General features: G+C 39.6%; 4 protein-coding genes across 6 annotated transcripts; 2 read left to right on the plus strand and 2 right to left on the minus strand.

Annotated features, from left to right (window-relative positions):
• Nucleotides 1-1,299: 1,299 nt before the first annotated feature.
• Nucleotides 1,300-7,385, minus strand: LOC108991830. 2 transcript variants are annotated; one of them, XM_018966223.2, is made up of 5 exons: nucleotides 6,691-6,796; nucleotides 6,537-6,606; nucleotides 6,262-6,377; nucleotides 3,062-3,302; nucleotides 1,300-2,866 (listed from the first exon to the last, which is right to left on the minus strand). In XM_018966223.2, exons 2-5 carry the CDS (start codon nucleotides 6,561-6,563, stop codon nucleotides 1,511-1,513), a joined length of 1,740 nt encoding a protein of 579 aa, XP_018821768.1. In that variant the 5' UTR covers nucleotides 6,564-6,606; nucleotides 6,691-6,796; the 3' UTR covers nucleotides 1,300-1,510. The 2 variants fall into 2 exon arrangements, with proteins under 2 accessions (XP_018821768.1, XP_018821767.1); XM_018966222.2 differs by lacking the exon at nucleotides 6,537-6,606 and having other exon boundaries at nucleotides 6,691-7,385.
• Nucleotides 7,386-8,909: 1,524 nt separating this feature from the next.
• LOC108991832 (probable signal peptidase complex subunit 2) lies at nucleotides 8,910-12,700 on the minus strand. Of its 2 annotated transcripts, none has more exons than XM_018966225.2 (5): nucleotides 12,463-12,700; nucleotides 12,195-12,346; nucleotides 11,904-11,985; nucleotides 9,799-9,873; nucleotides 8,910-9,592 (listed from the first exon to the last, which is right to left on the minus strand). In XM_018966225.2, exons 1-5 carry the CDS (start codon nucleotides 12,562-12,564, stop codon nucleotides 9,542-9,544), a joined length of 462 nt encoding a protein of 153 aa, XP_018821770.1. In that variant the 5' UTR covers nucleotides 12,565-12,700; the 3' UTR covers nucleotides 8,910-9,541. The 2 variants fall into 2 exon arrangements, with proteins under 2 accessions (XP_018821770.1, XP_018821769.1); XM_018966224.2 differs by having other exon boundaries at nucleotides 9,731-9,873.
• Nucleotides 12,701-19,732: 7,032 nt separating this feature from the next.
• On the plus strand, nucleotides 19,733-20,155 carry LOC108991791. Its single transcript, XM_018966172.1, has one exon. The coding sequence runs from the start codon at nucleotides 19,733-19,735 to the stop codon at nucleotides 20,153-20,155; it is 423 nt and encodes a 140-aa protein (XP_018821717.1).
• A 584-nt stretch (nucleotides 20,156-20,739) lies between these two features.
• LOC108991871 (protein SRC2 homolog) lies at nucleotides 20,740-21,997 on the plus strand. The gene has a single exon (XM_018966269.2). It carries the CDS (start codon nucleotides 20,810-20,812, stop codon nucleotides 21,755-21,757), a length of 948 nt encoding a protein of 315 aa, XP_018821814.1. The 5' UTR covers nucleotides 20,740-20,809; the 3' UTR covers nucleotides 21,758-21,997.
• Nucleotides 21,998-22,447: the final 450 nt, after the last annotated feature.

Raw genomic sequence — 22,447 nt, forward strand, 5'->3', positions numbered from 1 at the left:
TTCAAAAATTATATGAGATGAGATAAAAAAAATTTAAATATATGTGAATAATATTGAGATATGTTAAATATAGATGGGATAAGATGAGATGTAATTAATTTAACTTTTTTTTGAAGTATTTATGGTTATGTAACCTACATCAGTTTTGCCTTTTTTTTTTTTTTTTTTTTTTTTTTTTTTTTTTTTTTTTTGCTTTTATTTTTATTTTTTTCCCCGCATTTTGGCTTTACTGCCACTGGGACTCACTAATCTTTACCATTGGAATCTACTCATAAAAACTATTTGCTGCCAAAGATGATCACAAGAGAAAGAAAATAGGCCCTACTGGCAGCTTTTTCAGTGTATAGTATAATTGATAAACAGTGATAAAATAATTAGAAAAAATAAAATAAAATAAAAAATATGTGTTTTCAGATAATGTACCGTACAAAACTTAAAAAAGTTTTTAAAATTTTACGTTTCATCTCTCGAAGCAAACGAGGGTCTTTGTTCAATAACACTATAAATACTTTATTTAAAATGATTTTGATAAAATATTTACAAGATTTTAGAATTCTTGACTTAATTTAAAAATCATCGGCTAGATTTAAAATGATTTTTTTAAAAAAAATTCTATTCATCATCTCCACACTGCACACTAATATGTAATTTCTTAAATTGAATAGTAAAAATAAGAAATCACATTTACTGTATAGTATAGGAGATGATGAGCTAATTTTTTTTTTTCCTATAGTTCATTATTTCTGCTTTTTAAAGTAATTTATTTGTTTAAAAAATAAAAAAATTATGTAAAATTAAACTGAATACACATGCAGGGCACGTTGTCCTTTCCTAGTGCAATATAAATATTCAAATACCCAAACTTTTTAAATTCGGTATGGCTTATGCTAGCAAGTAGAACATATTTTAATAAACATTTTCATTACAGTGCATTGAAATGGGCAAAATGGCAAACGTAAAAGAGAGAGAACATTCTTTTTTAAGAAAAAATAAAAATAAAAAGTTAATAATGGTATTTTGAAGTTGTATGACAGAAAAAGTTAAATAGCGTTGTGTAGATCCTAAATTTTACGCGAACTTTTGAAGAAAATATCATATTAAATGAAACAGAAATACATAAAAGGTATGTTCAAAATTAGTTAATAATCTTAAATCAAACAATATCGCTCATTGCAGTGGTGACTCCCAGTCTCGGAGTTGAACCGAAAAATACATGGCGGATTATCAATATTAAAGTCGGAATTCAGAAACAAGAACGAAAATAACGAATGGGGAAAATCAAACTTGGGAACAAGAATATACACCACTTAAAACAAAATCCAAATTTCATTCACATTCTAATCCAGAACTAGTACAATTAATGGCTCAAAAGAGAGCCAAGAAACGGTGGGATTTTCACTAGTTACAACTCAAAAGGACAAACCTACAGCCACTTATCTACACTTGTGGGAACAAAAACAGGTTTATACGGAGGAATTAAAAAAGAGCCCATGCGAAGGAGCGCACTCTGTCAATCAGTTTCTTCCCTACAATCTGAACATGAAGCGGTTCCCTCCTCATCTTGAAAAGATCCCCCCAAGCCACTAGATCCCGCCTGTTGTATATCCGTATTCTCATAGCTGCCACCACCAGATCTCCCAGACAGGGAAGCCAAACTAATGGCAGCGATGCCCTTTGCAATGACGCCGACATCTGTGGTTCCACTGTATAGACCTCGGCTACCAGCAAGTAGTATGCCTTGATTCTGATCTGCTTTTGTTAGAACAGCAGGCAATACCTCCATCAACGGTGGTTTTGTCATCTGGGATGATCCACTAATAAGCAGACGCAGAGTCTCTCTCGCACCCTTTTCTACCATGGTGTCAGTTTCAGGAATCAATGGGTTCACAAGTTTTTGGTGCAATGGAGGAATGACATTTGAAATAGCAGGACCGGCACTAACTAGGTAGCCTTGACCAGAAGAGCAAACATCAATAACTGGAATGTGAACAATTGGGTCACACATTAAAGGTGTGAAAGTTGGTATCTGCTGAGAAGTTTGAATTGGCAACCGGACCAATTGGTCTGACCGCAATGCTGGGAAATTCACTGTGGAAGCTTCGTCTAGACCCAGAGGTGATGTGGAAGTCAACAAACTGGATGGCATCGTATCAGGTAATAAAGAAGAAAGTGAGGGAAATGGCAGTGATTCACTTGATGATACAGGAAGTTGTTGAGGTGCGGCTGAGAATTGCAGAGTTGGCATACCGGGAGGGCACCAACAATAGTAAGGGGAGAAGAGAGGCGAGGCTACACAAGAGATTTGAGTTGTGGGGCTAAGAGCTGGTACCGCAGCTAATTTCCCAAGTGACTCTAGAAAACTCAATGGGGAGTACGACATATTCCTGGTGATTTCTGGGAACTTGTCACTCGCAGAATTATTTGATGAGGATGCTTCAAATGCAGTTGATGAAGTAATGGTCAGATTGTCAACTGAAGAAACATGACTGTCCCCTCGCCGTCGCAACTTCTCCCTAGCAGCACTCCTTAGAGAAGACAAGTTTCTTGGCAGGCCCTCTTTAAAGGAACTGGATCTTGGACTCAGGCTACCCTGATGAAAAGAATTTGCTTTTGCTGCTTGACTTCCAGAGTGCCGAGATCGCAAAGATTTTGTCGACATTGATGAGGACATTCCATTCTGAGATGTATCAAACAGTTCAGTGGTGGTACCCAAGGAAGGAATGGGTGATCCTGGAGAACTTGCTCGTGAACTACCCACTGTTGCAACCAGATAGGCACGAAGATGAGTTGCAAAGCAGCTGAGGCGTGACTCACAAATTCCGGTCAATTCAGCAATAGAAGGCTTCCTCACGAGTAAATCCCTCATCTGTTAGAAGGGAAACGCAAAAAAATTAAATTAACCACTCTACCAGAGAAAGTCGCATGTAAAATAGTTTGAGCAGATTCTTTTTCTTCTCAAATCGATTTCAACTTGCAAGTAGTAAATTTCAGAGTCAAGGCCCACTCAAAGTATCATGACAGTGGAGTGTGTGCACACGTGCATTCTTGAAGTCAGGCACACCTTTGCAAGCAATTCAGCTCCCAAAAGCTTCGACTTCTCAGAGCACCAAAAGTAGAAAACCTGGCCATCTGGGATCTTGATATGGAATGATCGGCCAGAATTATCTGCTGGGATCTCATCCACTTCTACAGAAGTGCACTGGGATTTACTGATGGTAAATAATCTCTCGGTCAGACCGTCGTCTCCAGTGAATGAGAGACGCAGATCAGATGTAGGCAAAACTATAAGATTCAGATTTCCCCTGCAAAAATGGAGAGAAGAAGAATGACTTAGAAAAACTGAATACTGAAATGACTACCAAAACTACATCCAACAAAGTAAATAAGTAGATATTACAACGTAATGTTTGGATTGTTATCAAGAGCCAATAAAAACAGAAAATGTAATTAGAAGTACTGTCCCGTCAAAGATTTTCACCTATTCTTCAGTTTAAACATCAATTCTACCGCCATTTTTCCACCTTTGGCGATTTGTACTAAAACTCTTCTTGGTTTATCAAAAATAATACTTTTCACCTAATTCATCTATTAATGCCTTTTAATTTCTTTTTTGATAGGTATATACTAATGTCTTTTTTTTAAAAGGTATCTATTAATGTTGTTTCAGATATGATTTACAGGATTTCCTGCAAATTGTTTAGTGCTAAATATAATCCCCAACTCAGTAGCAAAGAAACGCTAAAGCATGTCATGTTCTATACATTTTCTCCGTTGGACAAAGTCACCAAACAAACAAAACACATGTAAACAAATCCAGTACCTGCTTCTCCAGTGGAGAAAATAGTCCTGGACGAGGTCAAATTAACTGAGAATGACTACTAAGTTTCACAAATTATCCAGCACAGAGTTTTCTTCCTTTTTCAGACTTTCGAGTCTTCGACCCCAAACTTATTAAAAATGACAAATACTTAGTTGTACTAGTTTAACTTTTGCCAAACCTCCTTCAATGTATATGGAGTTGAGCATTAAGTTCAAAATATAGCTCTTCATATATCACTTTTTTCTTTTGGGTTTATGCATTGACCGGCTTCAACAATGCATTACTTATGGAACCTTGTTAGTTTATTCAAACTTCTCGAGCAACACAGTACAGATGCTAAAGAAGTCATTGGCAAATGAATTTAAAGAAGACAAAGGATATATATATATATATATCTAATAATCACACGTATCCTCAAACCAAGTGACAAATTCATGAAAGAGACGCATAAAGCGAAACATCGTTTTCAATGAACAGAAGGTAAACGTTAACATGTATAGTGCAGAAATTAGACTATCCAAGTCCAAAAATAAATCTTAAGAGAAAGGTACACAGACAGAGTCTAACAGAATCAAGAGCATATAAGACAACGCATTTTACACTCAAATTCAATTCAAATTACAAATGTCAACCCTATAAATCCAAAAGGCAGCAGCAAGCTATATATATAATACAGGAGCATGAAACTACCTTTACTTCCTCTTAATTCAGAGATCATAATAGAATACGCCCACTTTACCTACAAGTCAAAAGATATATTTATTTGGAATAATGAAGATTTTCACCATCAATAAGCTAAAATATAGATTCCTGATATTTCTATTTATCACCAACACGGATATGCTTTCCAGCAACACTGTATACACAAAACGTAACTGTAGAAGAAGAGTTCAAACACTCGATCAAAACTTAATCCCCCGTCCCCCAAACAAACAAAAAAAAAAAAAATCTTCTAAACGAAGATGCCATAGAAGAATACAAGAGAAGGGTAAGGTGACTACCATCTAAAAGATAATTAACATTAAAAAAAAAAGGATATTCACTAAATTGGAGTAAACAGAAACTAGATTCACAAGTGAAGGAAAGCTAAGATCAATTCTATCATGAACAGACTCCTTATGTAAGAAAACTCAAGCTACCTTTATTTCACTTCATTCTCTGGGAAGGATGAGAAAATGATACAAGAACTAACAGTTGACTTTTATTCTTATAACCAGTGAAACTGGGTATAATCATCAAACTAACCTCCATCACGTCGCCCCATGTGAAAATGCAACCACAGCTATGCAGTGTCATGTCAAGATGCAGCAGTCTATCAAACAAGAAAATAGAATCTTGCATATGCAGCCATTACATGATTGCAGTTCAAATACTTTCTAGACATTGTAACATGCAACCCCAACATGTAACAAGTCAAAAATTAAATGACCTCCCTGTCCGCTTGAGTTAAGAGGTAACCCATCATGAACATATGAAAAAAATAAAACTGGCAAAAATCACTATCAACCATATTCAGAAACAAGATCAACTAAAAGGACTGCTTGAAAGTATGGAGACAAAAAAAATCTTTTCACAAGGTTAAGAGTCAGCAAGAAGATTACAAACAAAAGTTGTTGTGCAAGTATCTGCTGAAATCCAAAGCACGCAGAAGTTCTTAAAACCAATATATATGTATCTATATACACATTCATGAGCTTTAACATTTATAATCACAGACAAATTAAAAGGTATATTAGCATGTGCTATATATATACTGTGAAATATCAGAATATTAGTAGCATGGCATATTTTTACACCGGCTGCCTGCACGGAATATTCATAATCAATTACATGAAATAGCTACAAAATGGCCCAAAACATTGTCCATATATGTGTTCTCACTGGAAGGAGGTAAAAGAAACATCAATGGCATTGTATTTGTAAAACTAATGACACGGATGCAGAACACCAAAATGTAGAGAGGTGCAACAGTGATTGACAGTTAAGAATTTATTCCTCAAACAACAATCTATTGATGATGCATGTCAAAATGAACTTCTAGAGCTTGACATCAAAATTATTGCCCCTCCTGAGAGAGGATCACCAGTTTGAGGAATCACAAGAATAAATAATGATTGACCTCTACTGCAGCAAGAAATGAATCATACAGTTATTTCAGATTGTTATTGTCAGTATGTTTTTTTTTTTTTTGTAAGTAACTTCAGAGATCGTTATTTTCGTAGAACGCTAATCAAATTAAAGGTATACATGGGGAGATTTCAGAATCATAACAAAGGAAAGCCGAAAGAGCGACAAAAAGAAGTAGAGCTTTCAACTACTTTTGAAACACGATGACTTGGAAAAGGTACAAAACGTCATATGCAATGTTATCAAACACGCCATCGCACATCTCAAGAACATAAAACATATAGACATGCCGACATCCATGTTACGGAAATTACCTTGTACCAGTTGGGCACAACTGATTTCCTTGCCTGCTGATCTTTCCCACACGAAGAGAAACTAGAGGTATACAGAAGCACCTCGCTAGCATACCAACCTCTGCTGGCTCGAAATTCTGTTCATTAAAACAAAATAGAATCCATCATTTAAGTATAGAGATGTATAAACAACAAATAAATATGGCATGAGAGAAAGCTTCTGCGGACAAAATACATATATGGAAATCATCAATTCAACACGATGCACAATTAATCATGTCCATGTTTTGACTCACGGCCAATTCGTGAAACCGTGCAACCATCACCTGCCACCACACCAATTCCTACATAGAATCGCCAAACAAACTTCCACCACAGAAGCGGTGAACTCTTTGATGAAAAAGTATCCAAATCTCAGAGAATCAAATTATCTTCAAATAAGATACATACCTGACTTAAATGAACCAGCAGGCGATCCTCAGCGACTCCATTCGAAGCGTTTGTCTTCAACAAAGGCTTCAACCTCTCATCCGCTCGACAAGCCCCCATCACTTGCATATCCAAAGCCTGTAGCCACCGCAGAACCCGGTCTTCGCGATCGTTCTGCTGAAGCAACAGATCTCCATCTCCTCCGTCCACAAGAACATCCGTCAACCGCTCCGTGAGCCCAATCTCGCTTGTCGACCCACCGCTCTCTCGTGAGCCACTCGAACTCGCAACGGATCCGACGTCACAGGAAGAGAGCGCATCCACCGACGACGAATCGTCAAAGTCCTCGCCATCGTATCGGTTCGAGCGATCAAGATCCTCGATCTTATCGTTACTAGTTGAATCTTGGTTTGTAGAGTTCGACATATCCAATCTCAGAAACTTCCCCTCAACAAAGTCGAACAATCCGTAAGCAGATTCGAAACCCTAGCTTCGGAATATATAAAACCGAATTAGAAACGTGGAAACAGACTCAAATCCTCAGGAAATCGATCGCAATAAGGAACGTGAGATAGAGATAGAAGGACCGAGTTTTAGAGAGAGAAACAAATATCTCCCACAGGAATTGTGTGCGCAAAAATGGTAGGATAAGATGCGCCCGGGTCCATTAAATAACAGGCCGCGGAGGAGCGGAGACCCGGGGGGGAAGCCTGGCGGACTTGAAATCGGTTTGTGAAATGAGATTTTTTAGAGTCGGTTTCAAGTCCGAGCATGATTGCATTCCACGTCATCTTCTTCATAAGTTTGTCCCACAAATGTTTATGCGGGACCAAGGGACTGGACGTTTTGGGAACTGCCACGTCATAATCGTAGCCGACATTTGCGTGTAGGGAAGGAACGAAAGAAGGAAGGAAGCGCAGCGCCAAATAGGAGGGTGATGTAGGTACCGCTGGTGTATAATAGCGTGCGCGTCGGAGAGGGATTGAGATTAACGAGGATTGAGGGAACAACAAAGTACGAGCTGGCCGTTTGGTTAAATAATGAATGGGGGGGACTACATTGACCAATTATTATGGATCACTATTTTTCTTACTTTTTTTTGGCATATTTCTTTTGGTGAAGGGATTTTTTTTTTAATTTTTTTATTAGTTTGGATTTTCGACCCATAGATTAACGATGTGTCAAAGATGCGGACCCACTTCACCGACAGATACCTTCTTTTGTAGGTCCCACTTACTGAAATGATTGTCTTCGTAGTTCTGCTGCTCAATCGGATGGCGAATCCGAATAATACTTTCAAATAATAATAATATCATAAAATTATATATTTCTTTTCACTTGTAAAAATATATAAAATTGTGATTATAAAAAATGATATTTACAGTCGTAAATATATAAAATATCGTATAATTATTTTTAAAAAAATAAATAAATATAAAATTTAGATAAAAATTAATTAATTTTTTAATAATAAATTTTATTCTTTTTTAAAATAATTATTAAATATTTACACATTTTACTATTATATCTACCATTATTCATTTCATATATTAACAGGTCATATTGTCATATCCGATGTTGTCTTATCATTATACAATAACTTCTTTAAAGCTTCATTAAACGACTCATATAACGTTATGAATGGGTGTAAAAAAATAGAAGCCTAACATAGGGGACGGGAGGGCCAGATGAGATTGGACTTTATGGAGCATATGCCGGGTATATGCCTCTGGATCACAATATCAAACTCATCCTCTTTATTTGTTACCGTGACGAGGTTAACTTCTCTCTCTTTTTTTCTCAAAAAGATGGAAGCTTAATGTGCATCGAAAGGACCCGTTTCACCCGCTCTTTACATGATTGCCCCGTCTGATTCAGATGTTAGTTTAAAGATGAATTGAGATAAATTAGTTTAAAGATGAATTGAGATGATTTTAAATAAGTTGAATAAAATATTATTTTTTTAATAATATTATTATTTTAAAATTTGAAAAAATTAAACTATTTATTATATTTTGTATAAAAATTTAATAAAATTATAATGATAAAATAAGATGAAACACTTCTAAAATTCAAACTGACCTAATGTACATCGACAAGGACCCTTTTCACGCGCTCCATCTTCAATCCTTTACATGATTGAATCTCACAAGTGAGAAAGGATCAAAGGACGTACTGAGGCACGCATAATTGTTATCGAAATAATAGGTTCCCTATCAAATGACCAGATTCAAAAGAAATTTGCCTGATACAATGATTTTTGCACACTCTTTGTACAAAAAGCATAGCTAGGAAATCAGTATTGAGTAAAAATAGAGAAATAACCACTTCCTGTAGACAAGCCCAAGTCTCGAAGTTTGTCCTTCTCCAGAACATTGGCCCAACAATCGGCGGCATCGTCAAAACATACAATAAGAAATCGTAACAAACCAAAACTCGGATCTGGTAAAAGACAGCATCAAACCAGCACACGGTAAACAACTGACAACACCATCACATATTTCTAAGTTTTAGGAAGCAAGAAAAAAGCCAGATGGAAAGAACGCGTACGATTTTACTAACAAAAAATCTACCTAGCTATTGTGCATGATCCTTATCTAGATCCATTCTCAGCATTGGATTGGACGTAAAATTTTCAACTAGAAAGAAATAACTGTTTAGTGAAAACGATCTGACTCATGCACCACAAACGGCCATTTTAATTCAATTTGTTTGGTTCTCTCAATGCCAAAAACCATGATATCACTGAGGAACATCTGGATTCACGTCAAAAGATGACTAGAGTTCTGAACCAATGCCCGATCAGACAATGTCTGAAGCTTCAATTCACTTGCTCTTCTTTGGTTCTTTTGCATATTCATTAATTAAGGCTTCAACATCTTTCCAGAATAGACCCTCCACCAAAACTCCATCCTTTGTGAACCTATAACATCACAAGAGACCAGAAACGTAACAGAGCGTATATTGATGTGCAGTTCAATGTGTATGTACAGCTAACATGCATGTGTGCATGTAATATATATATATATATATATATATAGAGAGAGAGAGAGAGAGAGACCATTGAGTAACACTTTTGGTTAACTGTACTGGTTGATTTGCAGAAATAGATTTAGGATCTGCACTCACTATGCCAAGTGTGTACGTATCAGAAAATCTCGGCAGCTTGGAAGACACCACCAAGCCTGTACTGGTAAAGGATCCCTGTCCAGAGAAATTGCAACTAAATTAGATAGGAGAACAACTAAATTTCGTTGTATCAGTTTGTATGATGTATGCACGACAAATTTGACCGACAGAGGTAGATAATTCAACTGCTGGAGTCTTACAACATATTATTTTTTATAAGTAAATAAACAAATGGAGTCTAGCTAGAAGATCCTTTTTTTCTGTCAAACCACCCCCGATTTATGCACACAGAAAATATTGGGAGAGGTTGCATTGTGTTTGCTTCTCTTCGAATCAAGCAAGAACAAGTTCTTAGCCTTCAGAAATAGAGAATGCATACTAAGGTTTCTGAGCTTACATGTGCATTTATGAGACCATGATGGCTAGACCTCAAAGGGGGTATTAAGTTCATAATGGAAAGATCGAGAAAAAAACAATAAACACGGCCTAACAAAGAAAAGTAATTTCCTTTCTCCCCACCCACACCTTATCTTTCTGATAAGCTGAATTCAATTAAATTAGGAAAAGAAAATGATATGCTCTGCACACAGAAGGTATCCAAAGGTCAGACCTTAAAGACAGCTTAGATTTAAAAAGAACCAAAACCTCCAAAAAGGAACTCTTTTTCATGGATAAGTGCGATGATCACAAAATCAACATCTATGTAAGAAATCACATTACAAGATGACATTTAAAGCTTTAGCAAGACTAGTCCAATACTTCAAAGATTTTTGTATTTTATATTTCCTTCAACAGCACCAAGCTGCCCTGCTACTCTTCCTTCCATCTTCCACCCCTAACCGCATAAAGACCCGGCAGGGATAAACAATCCAACCAGGTGTAAGATTATTAATGGAAGATCAAGGCCCTAGAAAGCACGCAATGATGAAAGATAAGATGTTACCACTCCCCATTACACTTACTCTTAGGACACGCTGCCAAGCAAATTATCCCCCATCATGCCAATGACTAACGCTGGTATAGAAAGAGAGAGAGAGAAGAAGAAGAAGAAGAAGAAGATACACATCTGAAGGGGACGTGAGTTTGCAGAGAAACCCCACAATCTAACCCAACATATCAATCTTTTAAAAATATTATGTAATGACTAAGCTCAGAATTGTATATCTTGAGAGCTGTCTCCAGGTCATTGTATATTCCCCAAAGCTAATTATGCTATTGTCACTCTAAAGAAAAGCATGGCTACTTCTAAACTCCCAACCATGGAATGCAAAGGCTCGCATGAACAAACTTGAGCAATCTTCAATAAGGGCCTTCATTCATAATTTTTTTAATACTTGTAACAAAATTCATATATAATCCAGGGCCTTTTTTCATCAGCAAGACCCGTGAATAGAAGTAGCCATACAATATGCGACTGATGGTTTAAAATAAAATAGTTTGAAGCATGCAGTATTTCATCCATTCATCCAGAAAACTAAACCCTGATGATTCGCCACCAATACCTCGAGTCAACTATCTTATGCAACCAGTGTCGGTACTATTAAAATCAATTATGGAAGGATTTAGAATCAAGTCAAGAATTTATGGCTTACATGAGGTTCTCTTTAGAGCAATTGCCACTAGAACATAACCTATGATACCAAAAAGAATGCATTATATTCGTGGAACATTATGGCTTTTAACCAATCTTACATACATAAAACCTCGTCCGACAAATTTTGCAGAAAATTACCCAAGGGGCTGACTTGACAACTCACTTTCCCTTAACTCCATCAATAATCTTCAAATATCAAACATCCAGCTATCTCTTCCCTAACCATAAAGCACACACTCTAGCGCAAGCTTTGTAAATCAGAGAGGCAGATCTCCTAAAACTTTGTTACCATAGCTCACACTCCATCCCTTCCTCATTCCACGAAACTTGGGATAGGGATTAACTTCAGTGCTGATGAAAGTAGTCATACAGGTATCGAAAAAATGTATGATATTTATGTTGTAATATAAATCACTTGATCCTCTTTTCTTTCAATAAGCAGATTGTATTTCCAAAGACAAACACAGCGTCTAGAATTATTGCTAAGTTTCCATATGGAAAGAGATATTACCGCAGGGGGATAAGTAAACAGAATTTCATTCTTCTCCTTTGTGTAGATGATCAGCTGCAATAACCCATTGAAGACTATATACTTGCCAGAGTCAAAGATCAAACAAAGTTGAAAACGAAAGCCAACGCATTATCAACACGAGCTAAATATTTTTAAAACTCGAACCGGAAATATTTAGATTCCCTTTCCCTATCCCGCATTTTGCCAGAAACGAGACGGATTTTCTCATCAATGAAAAAGAGAAGTCACACGAAAAAAAAAATACAAAAACCAGGGAAGAACAAAGGATATAATAAGATGCAGCCGATGAGAAAATTCCTGTTCTCAGGAAACTTTTTCTTGTAAAACTGAGCCGCCAGAGCAATGATGATTATAATCGTGCCCATCAACAATCGTATATTGCTCATCCTCACGTCTTCCACATATCCACGACTCGTTACAATCTATGGAAAAAATTAAAGAAGTATACATATTTTTATTATAAATAAAAAAGAACATGATCATAGATCTAAAAAAATAAAAAAAAGGTAAGTTAGGCTTTTCTGTTCTTTGGATTTACCTCGGAGACGGACTCGTCGAGGATGTGCTTGATAGAGTGGTGGTCTAAGAGATTGGCCTTCTTAGAGTTTTTGGTGGCGATTTCGGGTTTATTGTCTTGCATTTTTATTTTTGTCTTTGGGAGGTCCAGGTGGGGTTTTGCTTGAGAAATGGTCGAGAATGAGGGGGCAGTTCAGTCAGAGCATCGCAGTGGTGTGTTAAAACCTTCTTCAAAGCGCGGTCTACTGAACGATGGCTGAATAAAAGCCACCCAACCGAATTTTGGGGCGAATTAAATATATCTTCAACAATTCGTTTTGAACTTTATGGTCCTATCCACGGGATATCATGCATCCTCTAATTTTATTTTGGATAATTTTAGCTTCACATTAAATATGCATGTTAACGTCGTATTTCATACATCTTTAGCTCGGATTTCAGCAATTTGAATCTTGATTTTTGTATCTACACACTTTAAAAAATACAGGAAAAAGGGGACCTTAGTAGAAGCCAGAAAGTCTATGATGCTTAAGTTATTATATTTCTTTAATAATTTGTGCGAGAGGTTAGAGGAGTAAGAGAAAGTTCTTCGTACTTGGAGGTCAGCTTTTATGCCTGGTTTTTGGGTGGGAGACAATCCATACCTTGCTTCAGGGAGTTCATGTCATTTTAATTGTTTGCCTGTCAGAATCTTTTAATGCGGCGTGACTTCTGGGGTGGTGTTATTAATATGGCGTGGCATATAAATGTGGTGTGGCTCCTAAAAAACCATAGTTCCATTAATAGAGTTTACATTGTTGGCATGTAAATGTAAATTACAAGTTATAAGCTCTTTAACAATAAAACTTTCGTAGATACTCGGCGTTCTAGGGGTGTGGTAGCTCGTTCCCTTGGGAGTTTTGGAGCTAGTAAGAGCCCAGGAAAATGTTGGTTGTGACCACATAGGGGCCCTCCCATTGAGGGCCTAGTTTTCCTTCATCTTGGGTAGTCATCCCTGTCTGTTTTAGCACGAGATCCCCTATCTTGAATGCCCGTAGCGTACCCGTTTGTTGAAACATCGTTACGCACTCCTCTTGTTGATGGTTGTCCTTACTTCTGCTTCAAGTCTGATTTCCTCCAGCAAGTCAAGTTGTTCTTATAGTCGTTCATTGTTGGAGTTTTGCTCAAGTGTTGTACCTTGTAGGTAGGGATCCCAACCTCGACTGGCGGCATCATCTCATGTCCGTAAGTGAGAGTGAAGGGTGTTTATCTAGTCGGGGTCCTTACTGTGATTCAGTATGCCCATAAAAACTCTGGGGAGTTCCTCTGCCCAGGTCCTCTTTTTGTCGTTGAGCTTCAAGTATACCCATCAATGTCTTGTAGGTCACCTCCACTTGCCTATTGGACTGAGGATATCCTAGAGACGAGTATCAGAATTTGATCCCCAAGTCCTCGCACCAGTCTTGGTAGTGGTCAGAGTCAATTTTCCTTCCATTATCCGATATGATGATATAGGGATGCCAAATCTGCAAATGACAGTCTTCCACAAGAAACGAGTGATGTTGCTTGCCTTAATCGTTGCCAACGCCTCGGCTTCTACCCATTTAATGAAGTAATCCACTTCCATTACTACAAATCTTACCCTTCCTTTGCCCTGGGGGAGGGGGCCCACTACGTCAATTCCCAACTGAGCAAAGGGTCGTGGTGAGGTGATTGATGTAAGTTCGTCCGGTGGGCAATGAGGCACTTTAGAGTACTCATGACATTTCCTACATTTCCGCACGTATACCTCCGCATCCTGAAGGGCGCGAGGCCAGTTGTATCCCGCCCTCATCATTTTGCCTGCCAACACCTTTCCTCTAGAGTGGTCATCGTAGATTCCCCCGTGTACTTCTATTAGCACGTGTTAGGCCTCTTCGAATGAGACGCACCTCAGGAGAGGTGTGGAGTACCCCTTTCTATGTAGGGTTCCCTCGAGTAGAATGTAACGTTCTGCCCTGTTCCTAATCTTTCTAGCTTCCCATTTGTTGCCGAGTAGCTCATTGGCATCTATGTACTTGCTAATATCCAACAACCATTCCAGAGCTTCCGACTTTACTTCTACCACTTCTATTCCCACAGCAGGTATCTTAACAGTCTTAATCCCTGTTTGTTCTGGCATAGGAGAGTCTTCATGCTCAGACGCCGCTCGCGCTAACTTAAATTTTTTTTTTATTCTCGGCACTTGTTGGATCTGAAAGTATCTAAATTGGGTGTGTTTGCCTTCTATCAGTATTAGATACTTCTTCAATTTTTTGCTCTTCGCAGCGAACTCTCCTCGTACTTGATTAACCACTAGCTGAAAACCAACTCATAACTCTATTTCTTTGGCACCCAAAGATGTGCGATCACTAGACTAGATAACAATGCCTCATATTCTGCCTCATTTTTTTTTTATTTTAAATGCTAACTTAATAGCGTAATCATGCTTTTTGCTCATGTCTGTAACAATATGTACCCTCACTCCCCCTTTAGCCCAGCAGAACGAGCCGTCAACAAAAACCTGCTAGGGCTTCACAGGAGGTGCATGTTCGACCTTTTCTGGGAAGCTAGTGAATTCTATCACAAAACCTGCCAATACTTACCCTTTAACAGAATTTCGGGGTGCGTACTCGATGTCGAACTTGCTCAGTTCCATGACCCAATTCCTAAGGCTGCCTCAGGCGTCTGGTCTTTGAAGGATCTTATTCAAAAGGGTCTAAGTGAGGACCCTCACTAAGTGAGCCTATAAATACGAGCGGAGTTGTCGTGTGGTCACCACTAAGGCGAAGAGGAATTGCTCTATGCGTGGGTATCTAGCCTCTGCTCCTAGGTAAGCCCAGCTGGTGTAGTACATGGGTTTTTTGATTCCCTCTTCGTTTCATACCAGGGCCAAGGAAGCTGCTTGCGGGGAGACTGATAGGTACAGGACCAAGGTTTCTCCACATCTGGGTTGGTTGAGCAGTGGAGGGCTTATGAGATGTTTCTTGAGAGCCTCGAAAGATTGGTTGCACTCGTCATCCCAAGCTCGTGCTTTCTGCAATATTTTAAAAAACGGTAGACATTAGTCGGTGGACCTCAACACGAACCTGTAAAGAGCCGTTATCCGTCTAGTGAGTTTTTGCACTTCATTGATGTTTTGAGGAGGGGCCATGTGGAGTATGGCTTCCACTTTCTCTGGGTTAGCTTCTATCCCTCATTCTGAAACCATGAAACCTAATAATTTCCTGGAGCCTACACTGAAGGCAAACTTCGTGGAGTTCAATTTCATCTGGTACTGCCGCAATATTGTAAAGGATTCACGAAGGTCGTCAAGGTGTTGCTTGAGAGCTTCATTTTTTACCAGCAAATCATCCACATAGACCTCCATGTTTCTCACGATCTGAGCCTTGAACATGCGGTTGACTAGCCGCTGGTATGTGGTCCTTACGTCTTTTAATCCAAACTGCATGGCAGAGTAGCAGTATAGTCTCTGATCAGTGATGAATGAAGTCTTCTACTCATTGTCGGGGTTCATGCAGATTTAGTTGTACCTGGAGTAGGCATCTATAAAGTTAAGCATGCAATAACCCACCATGGAGTCGACGATTAGATCGATGCAAGGTAGAGGGAAGCTGTCTTTCAGCCAAGCCTTATTCAAGTCAGTGAAGTCAACACACATTCTCCATTTGCAGTTTTACTTCTTTACCAACACCACGTTGGACAACCAGTTTGGGTAATGTGCTACCCGTATGAAGCCCACCTCGAGTAATTGGTCGACCTCTGCGACGATGGCGATATTCTTCTCTGTGCTGAAGTTTCGACGTTTCTGCCTTACTCCCTTGGTTTTTGATTCCACGCCCAGGTGGTGTTGTATGATTTATGGGTCGATTCTAGGCGAAGACATCGTGGTGTTCCATGAGGATTTATTGCATGGCGCACCTCATTTCGAGTGTCATCCCACTGGCAATCCTAGCCATGGCTTCCGAGAGGCTTGGGTTCAAAGGGATTAACTCCAGTGGCTCATTTGGCTCCACTTTCCTAAGTGTCTGTTCATCTCAAATCTCTCCATCTGTTGTGGTGTGTTCAGGCTGGGGCAGGAGAACATGGTCATTGTCCGGGTTGTGGACTACATGTACCCCGCCATCCCTTGGCTTCAATTCCTGCACGTAATAGTCATGTGTCAGGATCTGTTCTTCCCATATTTCGCACACTCCCCAGGGGGTTAGAAACTTCATATTCAAGTGGTAAGTCGACGTCACCGCCCTCAGGTTGTTGGGGGTAGGTTTGCCAAGTCTAACGTTGTATGATGATGGAGCTTTTACCACTAAGACAGAAAATGTGATGGTGCCGACCGGCTGGACCATATCCCCCGAGAAGCCCTTCAGTGACATGGGAGCTGGTTGGAGTCGGACGGTATCTATCCCCATCTGGGTGAAGGCTTCCCAGAAAAGGATATCTGCTGAGCTGCCATTGTCAACAAGGATCCTCCTAGTGGTGAAGTTGGCAACCAACATAATCACAACCATGGCGTCATCGTGTGGATAGAAGACCCCCTCCTTGTCGTCTTTTGCAAAAGACATGACAGGGGCTGGCTCCCTTTTCTTGTATTTGGTGGGGCGGTACTCGACTGAGTACACTTCTCGGTATTATGCTTGCCTAGCGTGCGCCTTCTCACCTGATGAGGTTACACCCCCATCGGCGAACCCTCCTGCAATGGTTCTGATTTCGTCCAGCGGGGATTCTTCTTGATGTGGTGCGTGGGGGCGACCATGCGGGGGTCCCCGCTGAGCTACCTTTGCCTCAGGCTCCCTTTCCTCTTTAGTTTGTTGGCCCTTTCTGCACTTATTTCCCGTGATCTCTTCCTCCAATCTCGTTCTAGTCTCCGAGCGAGAGGATACAACGGTCTTGGTCGCCTAGCTTGTTCTCTTTCATCTTTCAATAAAATGCAATCTTCCGTATTATGAGTGTTGGACTAATGGTAAGTGCAATGGTGGCGACTAGTGCTCCTACAGCCGTCTTCTTGAATGGCTGGCCAGTCGTCTTTTTGTACGGTGAGTGTCATCCTGTCAAATTGAAACCCCAAGCCTCTCATAGGAGCTTTCTCCCTCTTGTTGTCTCGTGATTCTTTTTCTAGCTTCTCTCGAGCTTTGCTCTTGGTTGATGCCTTCACTTTCCTATATGTCTGCTCCAATTCTTTTTTTCTTAGCTCAGTCAGGACCCGGAGTGTGTCTTTGGTGTTGATGAAATTGTCAACTTGATCCATAAACTTTCACAGCGTGGCGAAAGTCCTCCTTGCCAATTCTGCCATGAATTGGGATCGGGGCCATACCCCTCATAAAAGTGCTGCCTAAGTTATCTTCTCATCTTGGTCGTCCGTAGTCACGTGCTCTTTGTTGAACCTATATAGGTATGCTTTCAAACCTTCTTATTCCCCTTGTTTCATGGAAATGAGATATGCAACGGGGCATCTCTTTCTTCTGCTTGCCATAAACTGTGAGAGGAATAGATGGGCCAACTCCCCAAAGTTGTCTATGGATCCAGGCGCCAAGGATCTGAACCATACTCTCGCTGGTCCTTTCAAGGTTAGCAAGAAAACTCTACAAACCACTTTTTCTGAGAAACCATGCAGGGTCATGTGGGTTCTGAAGGTTTCTAGGTGTTCAAGGGGGTCCTTGGTCCCATCGTACATGTCCATAAGGGGAACTCGAAACTTCGGTTGTAGCGGCACGACCATCACCTCCACACTGTAAGGTAGGCTCGTGCTAGTGAGAAGTTGGTCTACTGATGTAACGCCCGTCCTTGTGGTGTGACTTTTTCCAAAATATTTTTATAAAAAGGACGACGGGAATTACCGTCCTATTTAAAACTTTTCACTTGCATACCCAGGGTGTGAGACTCCACGTTTATAAAATGAAATGTGCTTTGGGATAAAAGAGGTTTACAGAGGAAAACATTAATTTTTACAATAAAATGCGTCTCGTATGTTTAAAACTCGTGCCTAAACTTCTGTGCTCTTCCCCATTGGTCGTGTCCGTCCTGATCATACAGTTCTTGTGAGGGGAAGGGACATGCATAAAAACTAAAATGAGTCGAAGACTTGTAAGCATTACTTCATACAATTAAAATATAACAATATAGATTTTCATTCATGCATTCATCACTCGTACATACTATTACGTGCATGCATACGTGTCATACGTGCATTCGTTTGAAAACGTCACTAGACATGGTTTTTCTCTTTAAAACATGGGCATCCTTTTCGTAAAACGTTTCTCCCATCAGTGCCTTCATTTCTTCAAGAGTTCGTGCATGTTTACGTGCATACGTGAATTCTTTTGAAAACGTTACTGGACGGGGTTTTTCTCTTTTAAAAAGGCTTTCCTTTCTTTAAAACGTGTCTCCTGTCAGTGCCTTCATTTCTTAAATGTTCATGCATTCCTGCGTTCGTACATGCATACATCCATTCATTCTTATCACTTTCATAGGCCAGTACACACTGTTACGCCCCGTGTGTTTTGGGGTTAGCGGTCTTCCTTTGAACCCGGATTCCGCCTGTGGCCACTGGTTGGGAATCCCTTTCATAGGGGGCAGCACTAGGTGCACTTCCAGTACTACTTACCCTGCATTGCAATCTGCCTATTCATTGGTACCCTTTTCATTCATTCATGTGGCCGTTACGTATCTTCATACATTCATGCTTTTATTTCTTTCTTTTTTGTTTTTCATTCATGCATTCATTCATTCATGTCAGCTTGAAAGAGCTGGAGCTTTCATTCAATTCTTTCTTTCATTAACAGTCATTTTTTTTCATGAGAAAATATCGTTTGGGACGTAAGCCCGAAAATGGTCTTTTCTTGGAGGAGGGGGTGGTCTTGTCCTTCTCCTCCTTTGGAGGATGAGGGTGGTTTGTTCTTCTCCTCATATGAATGATGGAGGTAATTTTGTCCTTCTCCTCATTTGGAGGTGGGACATGGTTATCTCTATTTTTTTTACAGAGAGTGGTACTCTCAGACAAACCAGTTTTGTCAGTAGAGAGTTCCTAAAAGTTAAGACAATGTCTGTCGTAAAGAAATTTGTGTGCGGGGAAGCTTCCCACAAATGAGTAGTTTGGCGTATAATTTGATTTTTTTCTCTATATTGACCAGTCACAGTTGTAACTTCGATTTCATAAATGAAATGATGTATATTTTCTATAAAAAAAAAAATAAATAGATATACTCAGAAACCTGTCTACCATATTTAGACTACTGGTTCCAGAATGAAGTAAAAGAAATGGAGAAAACCTGATGTGGATTATATGAAGATGAATTGGAATGCTACACTCGAAGAATTCAGGATTGGGAGTTATTGTTAGAGATGCAGAGGGAGAAGTCCAAGCTTCAATATGTTGCAACATAGATGCTGAATTACAACCTGCAGTTGTAGAAGCAATGGCTTTGAGAAGAGCACTGATGTTGTGTTATGATCTGGGGTTCTCAAGGGTTGTCTTTGAAGGAGACTGCCAGGAAGTTAATGCAATCAACTCTTCACATGAAAGCTCGGCAAAAGCAAGTTCATTGATTCATGACATTAAAAGACTGTTGAAGTACAGAGTGGGATGGAAAGTGTCATTCAATTACAGGGAGACAAACTTGGCTGCATATCAGTTGGCTAAATTAGCTATTTCTTTGTTAGAAGAGAGGAACATTCACATTTTGATTCATAATGTGGTGTTGCAAGAAAAACTTTGTATTTAGTGATATTTATATTAGTAGTGTTATGTTAATTTAAAAAATATAGGAAAATATTAGTATGTCGTCTGAGTTTGTCCTTTTATTTTGATCGCTCATGTATTTAATTTTTTTTATTTTTTTTTTGTATTTAATGATTGAGAAAATGATTTTTAATGTATTGATATATATTTTTATTTTTTTAATATTTAAATATATTTAAAAAATATAAAAAAAAAGATAAAAATAAAAAAGTAACTTTGTGCTAGCGGGCACGCCTAGCAATCAAAGCTGGACGGCATGCTAGCACGACTAAAAAATATGAGAAATGATAGTTACAATCATAAGTATGTAAGCACCGTGTAATTATTTTAAAAAAAAAATAAATACATAATTCATATGATAAAAAAATAATTTTTTAATAATAGATTATATTTTTTTAAAAATAAATTATATGATACTTACATATTTCGTAACTGAATATAATATTACTTTAAATATATCAATATTAGTAGGAGTTTTTTACTTATCTTGGGCCACGGTCCACGGACCAAAGGACAAACCGACCCATGAATGGAAAGAACGTCAACTTTATACCCAATCACTTCGGCCTTTGGTAATTAGTATCCCAAGCAAATAACAGTCCTCTGATTTTTATCTCCCTCGTTACCACAGACAGCCATGGCCTCCTCTCGCCCTCAGCCACCGAAGTCTCTGGACCTGGAGCTCACCATCGTCTCCGCCAAGCACCTAAAGAACGTAAACTGGAAGATCGGTGACCTCAAGCCTTACGCAGTCTTCTGGGTTGACCCCGACCGCCGACTAGCCACCAAATCCGACGACGCCGGCTCCACCCGCCCCGTTTGGAACGAACGATTCACCCTTCCACTGGCCCTCCCTCTCCAAGAATCTGTCCTCACCCTTGAGATCTTCCACTCCAAACCTTCAGAGACCCCCAAGCCCTTGGTCGGCACACTCCGTGTCCCGCTCAAGGACCTCACCGAAAACCCCGACGAATCGACCGGTATCAGAACGTTCCATCTCGTCCGTCCGTCCGGTCGTCCCCAGGGCAAGATCCGCCTAAAGCTCGCCGTCCGTGAACGCCCTTTGCCTCCAGATTACCATATTGCCCCTCCGCCGACCTATTTTTACTCCAGTGCCCCTGTCATTCCACCGCGCGACTACAGGGGTTACTCGCAATCTCCGTACACTTCACCACTGCCCGCCCCGTCTCCATCGCCTTCACCGTCGCCGCCGCCTCCGTATCCATATAGTTCATATCCTGATGCGTATTCTGGGTACTATCCAGGGTACTATTCCAGTGCGCCACCACCACCGATGCCACCCAGGCCGTTCTTCGATCGGCCCGTGAACTACGGTGTGCCTGCGGGGCCCAGTGGGCCGTCGGCACCTGTGGATTACTCGCCGTACGATCAGAAGCCGAAGTCCTCGAAAATGGGTTTGGGGACTGGATTGGCTGTGGGCGCGGTCGCTGGAGCGTTGGGTGGGCTCGCATTGGAAGAGGAATTGAAGTATGAAGAGGAGAAGATCGCTGATAGGGTCGAGAATGACTTGGCTGCGCGAGACGATTACAGCGATTACCGAGGCGACTATCGTACCGATTATTGATATATTGGGAACGAATATGGTGAGCTTCTACTTGGGAAAATGCTAGTTATGCGAATTTAGAATATATATATATATATATATATATATATATCTATACGTGTGTATATTTTGCGATTGAATTTGAGTCCAGTTTAAAGCTTTGGATGGATGCTTTTATCGGTTGAAACCTATTTGGTGTTATGAGTTTTCTTCCAGTCAATAAATGGTCCGTCCGTCTCGTTCATGAGGCTTGGCATATAATTCTAGGATTTTGTGAAATTGCATGAATACTGTGAGTCAACCAGTATACGTATTAAGGTTTGTTTGAGGTGGGGCAATTTACAAAGCTAAAGTGCCTGATAAGTGATAAGCTCTAGCACCTTAGGTTGTGCCTAACTCATCACTCTTATATGAATTCCGGAAATTGGCTTTGGCAGTGGCCTTTCCATACAAGTTTACTACCCAATGGTTCTTTTGGAAAATGAAAGAAGTCTGATATGGTGGACAAGTTTCCCGTCTTTGGATTTGGATTAATGAGGAACAAGTAGAGTGGATTCAGTGGAGCATTTTTCCGGTTAAATATTATCCTGATTGTGGGTTTTTTTTTTTTTTGATAAGTAAGAGATAAATTTTATTGATATGAATGAAATAGGCATGTACCACGTACACATGAAGTATACAAAAGAACACCTAAATACATTTTAAGAGTGA

Source organism: Juglans regia, chromosome 7 (genome assembly GCF_001411555.2).
Source record: "Juglans regia cultivar Chandler chromosome 7, Walnut 2.0, whole genome shotgun sequence".
In the NCBI taxonomy this organism is placed as follows: domain Eukaryota; kingdom Viridiplantae; phylum Streptophyta; class Magnoliopsida; order Fagales; family Juglandaceae; genus Juglans; species Juglans regia.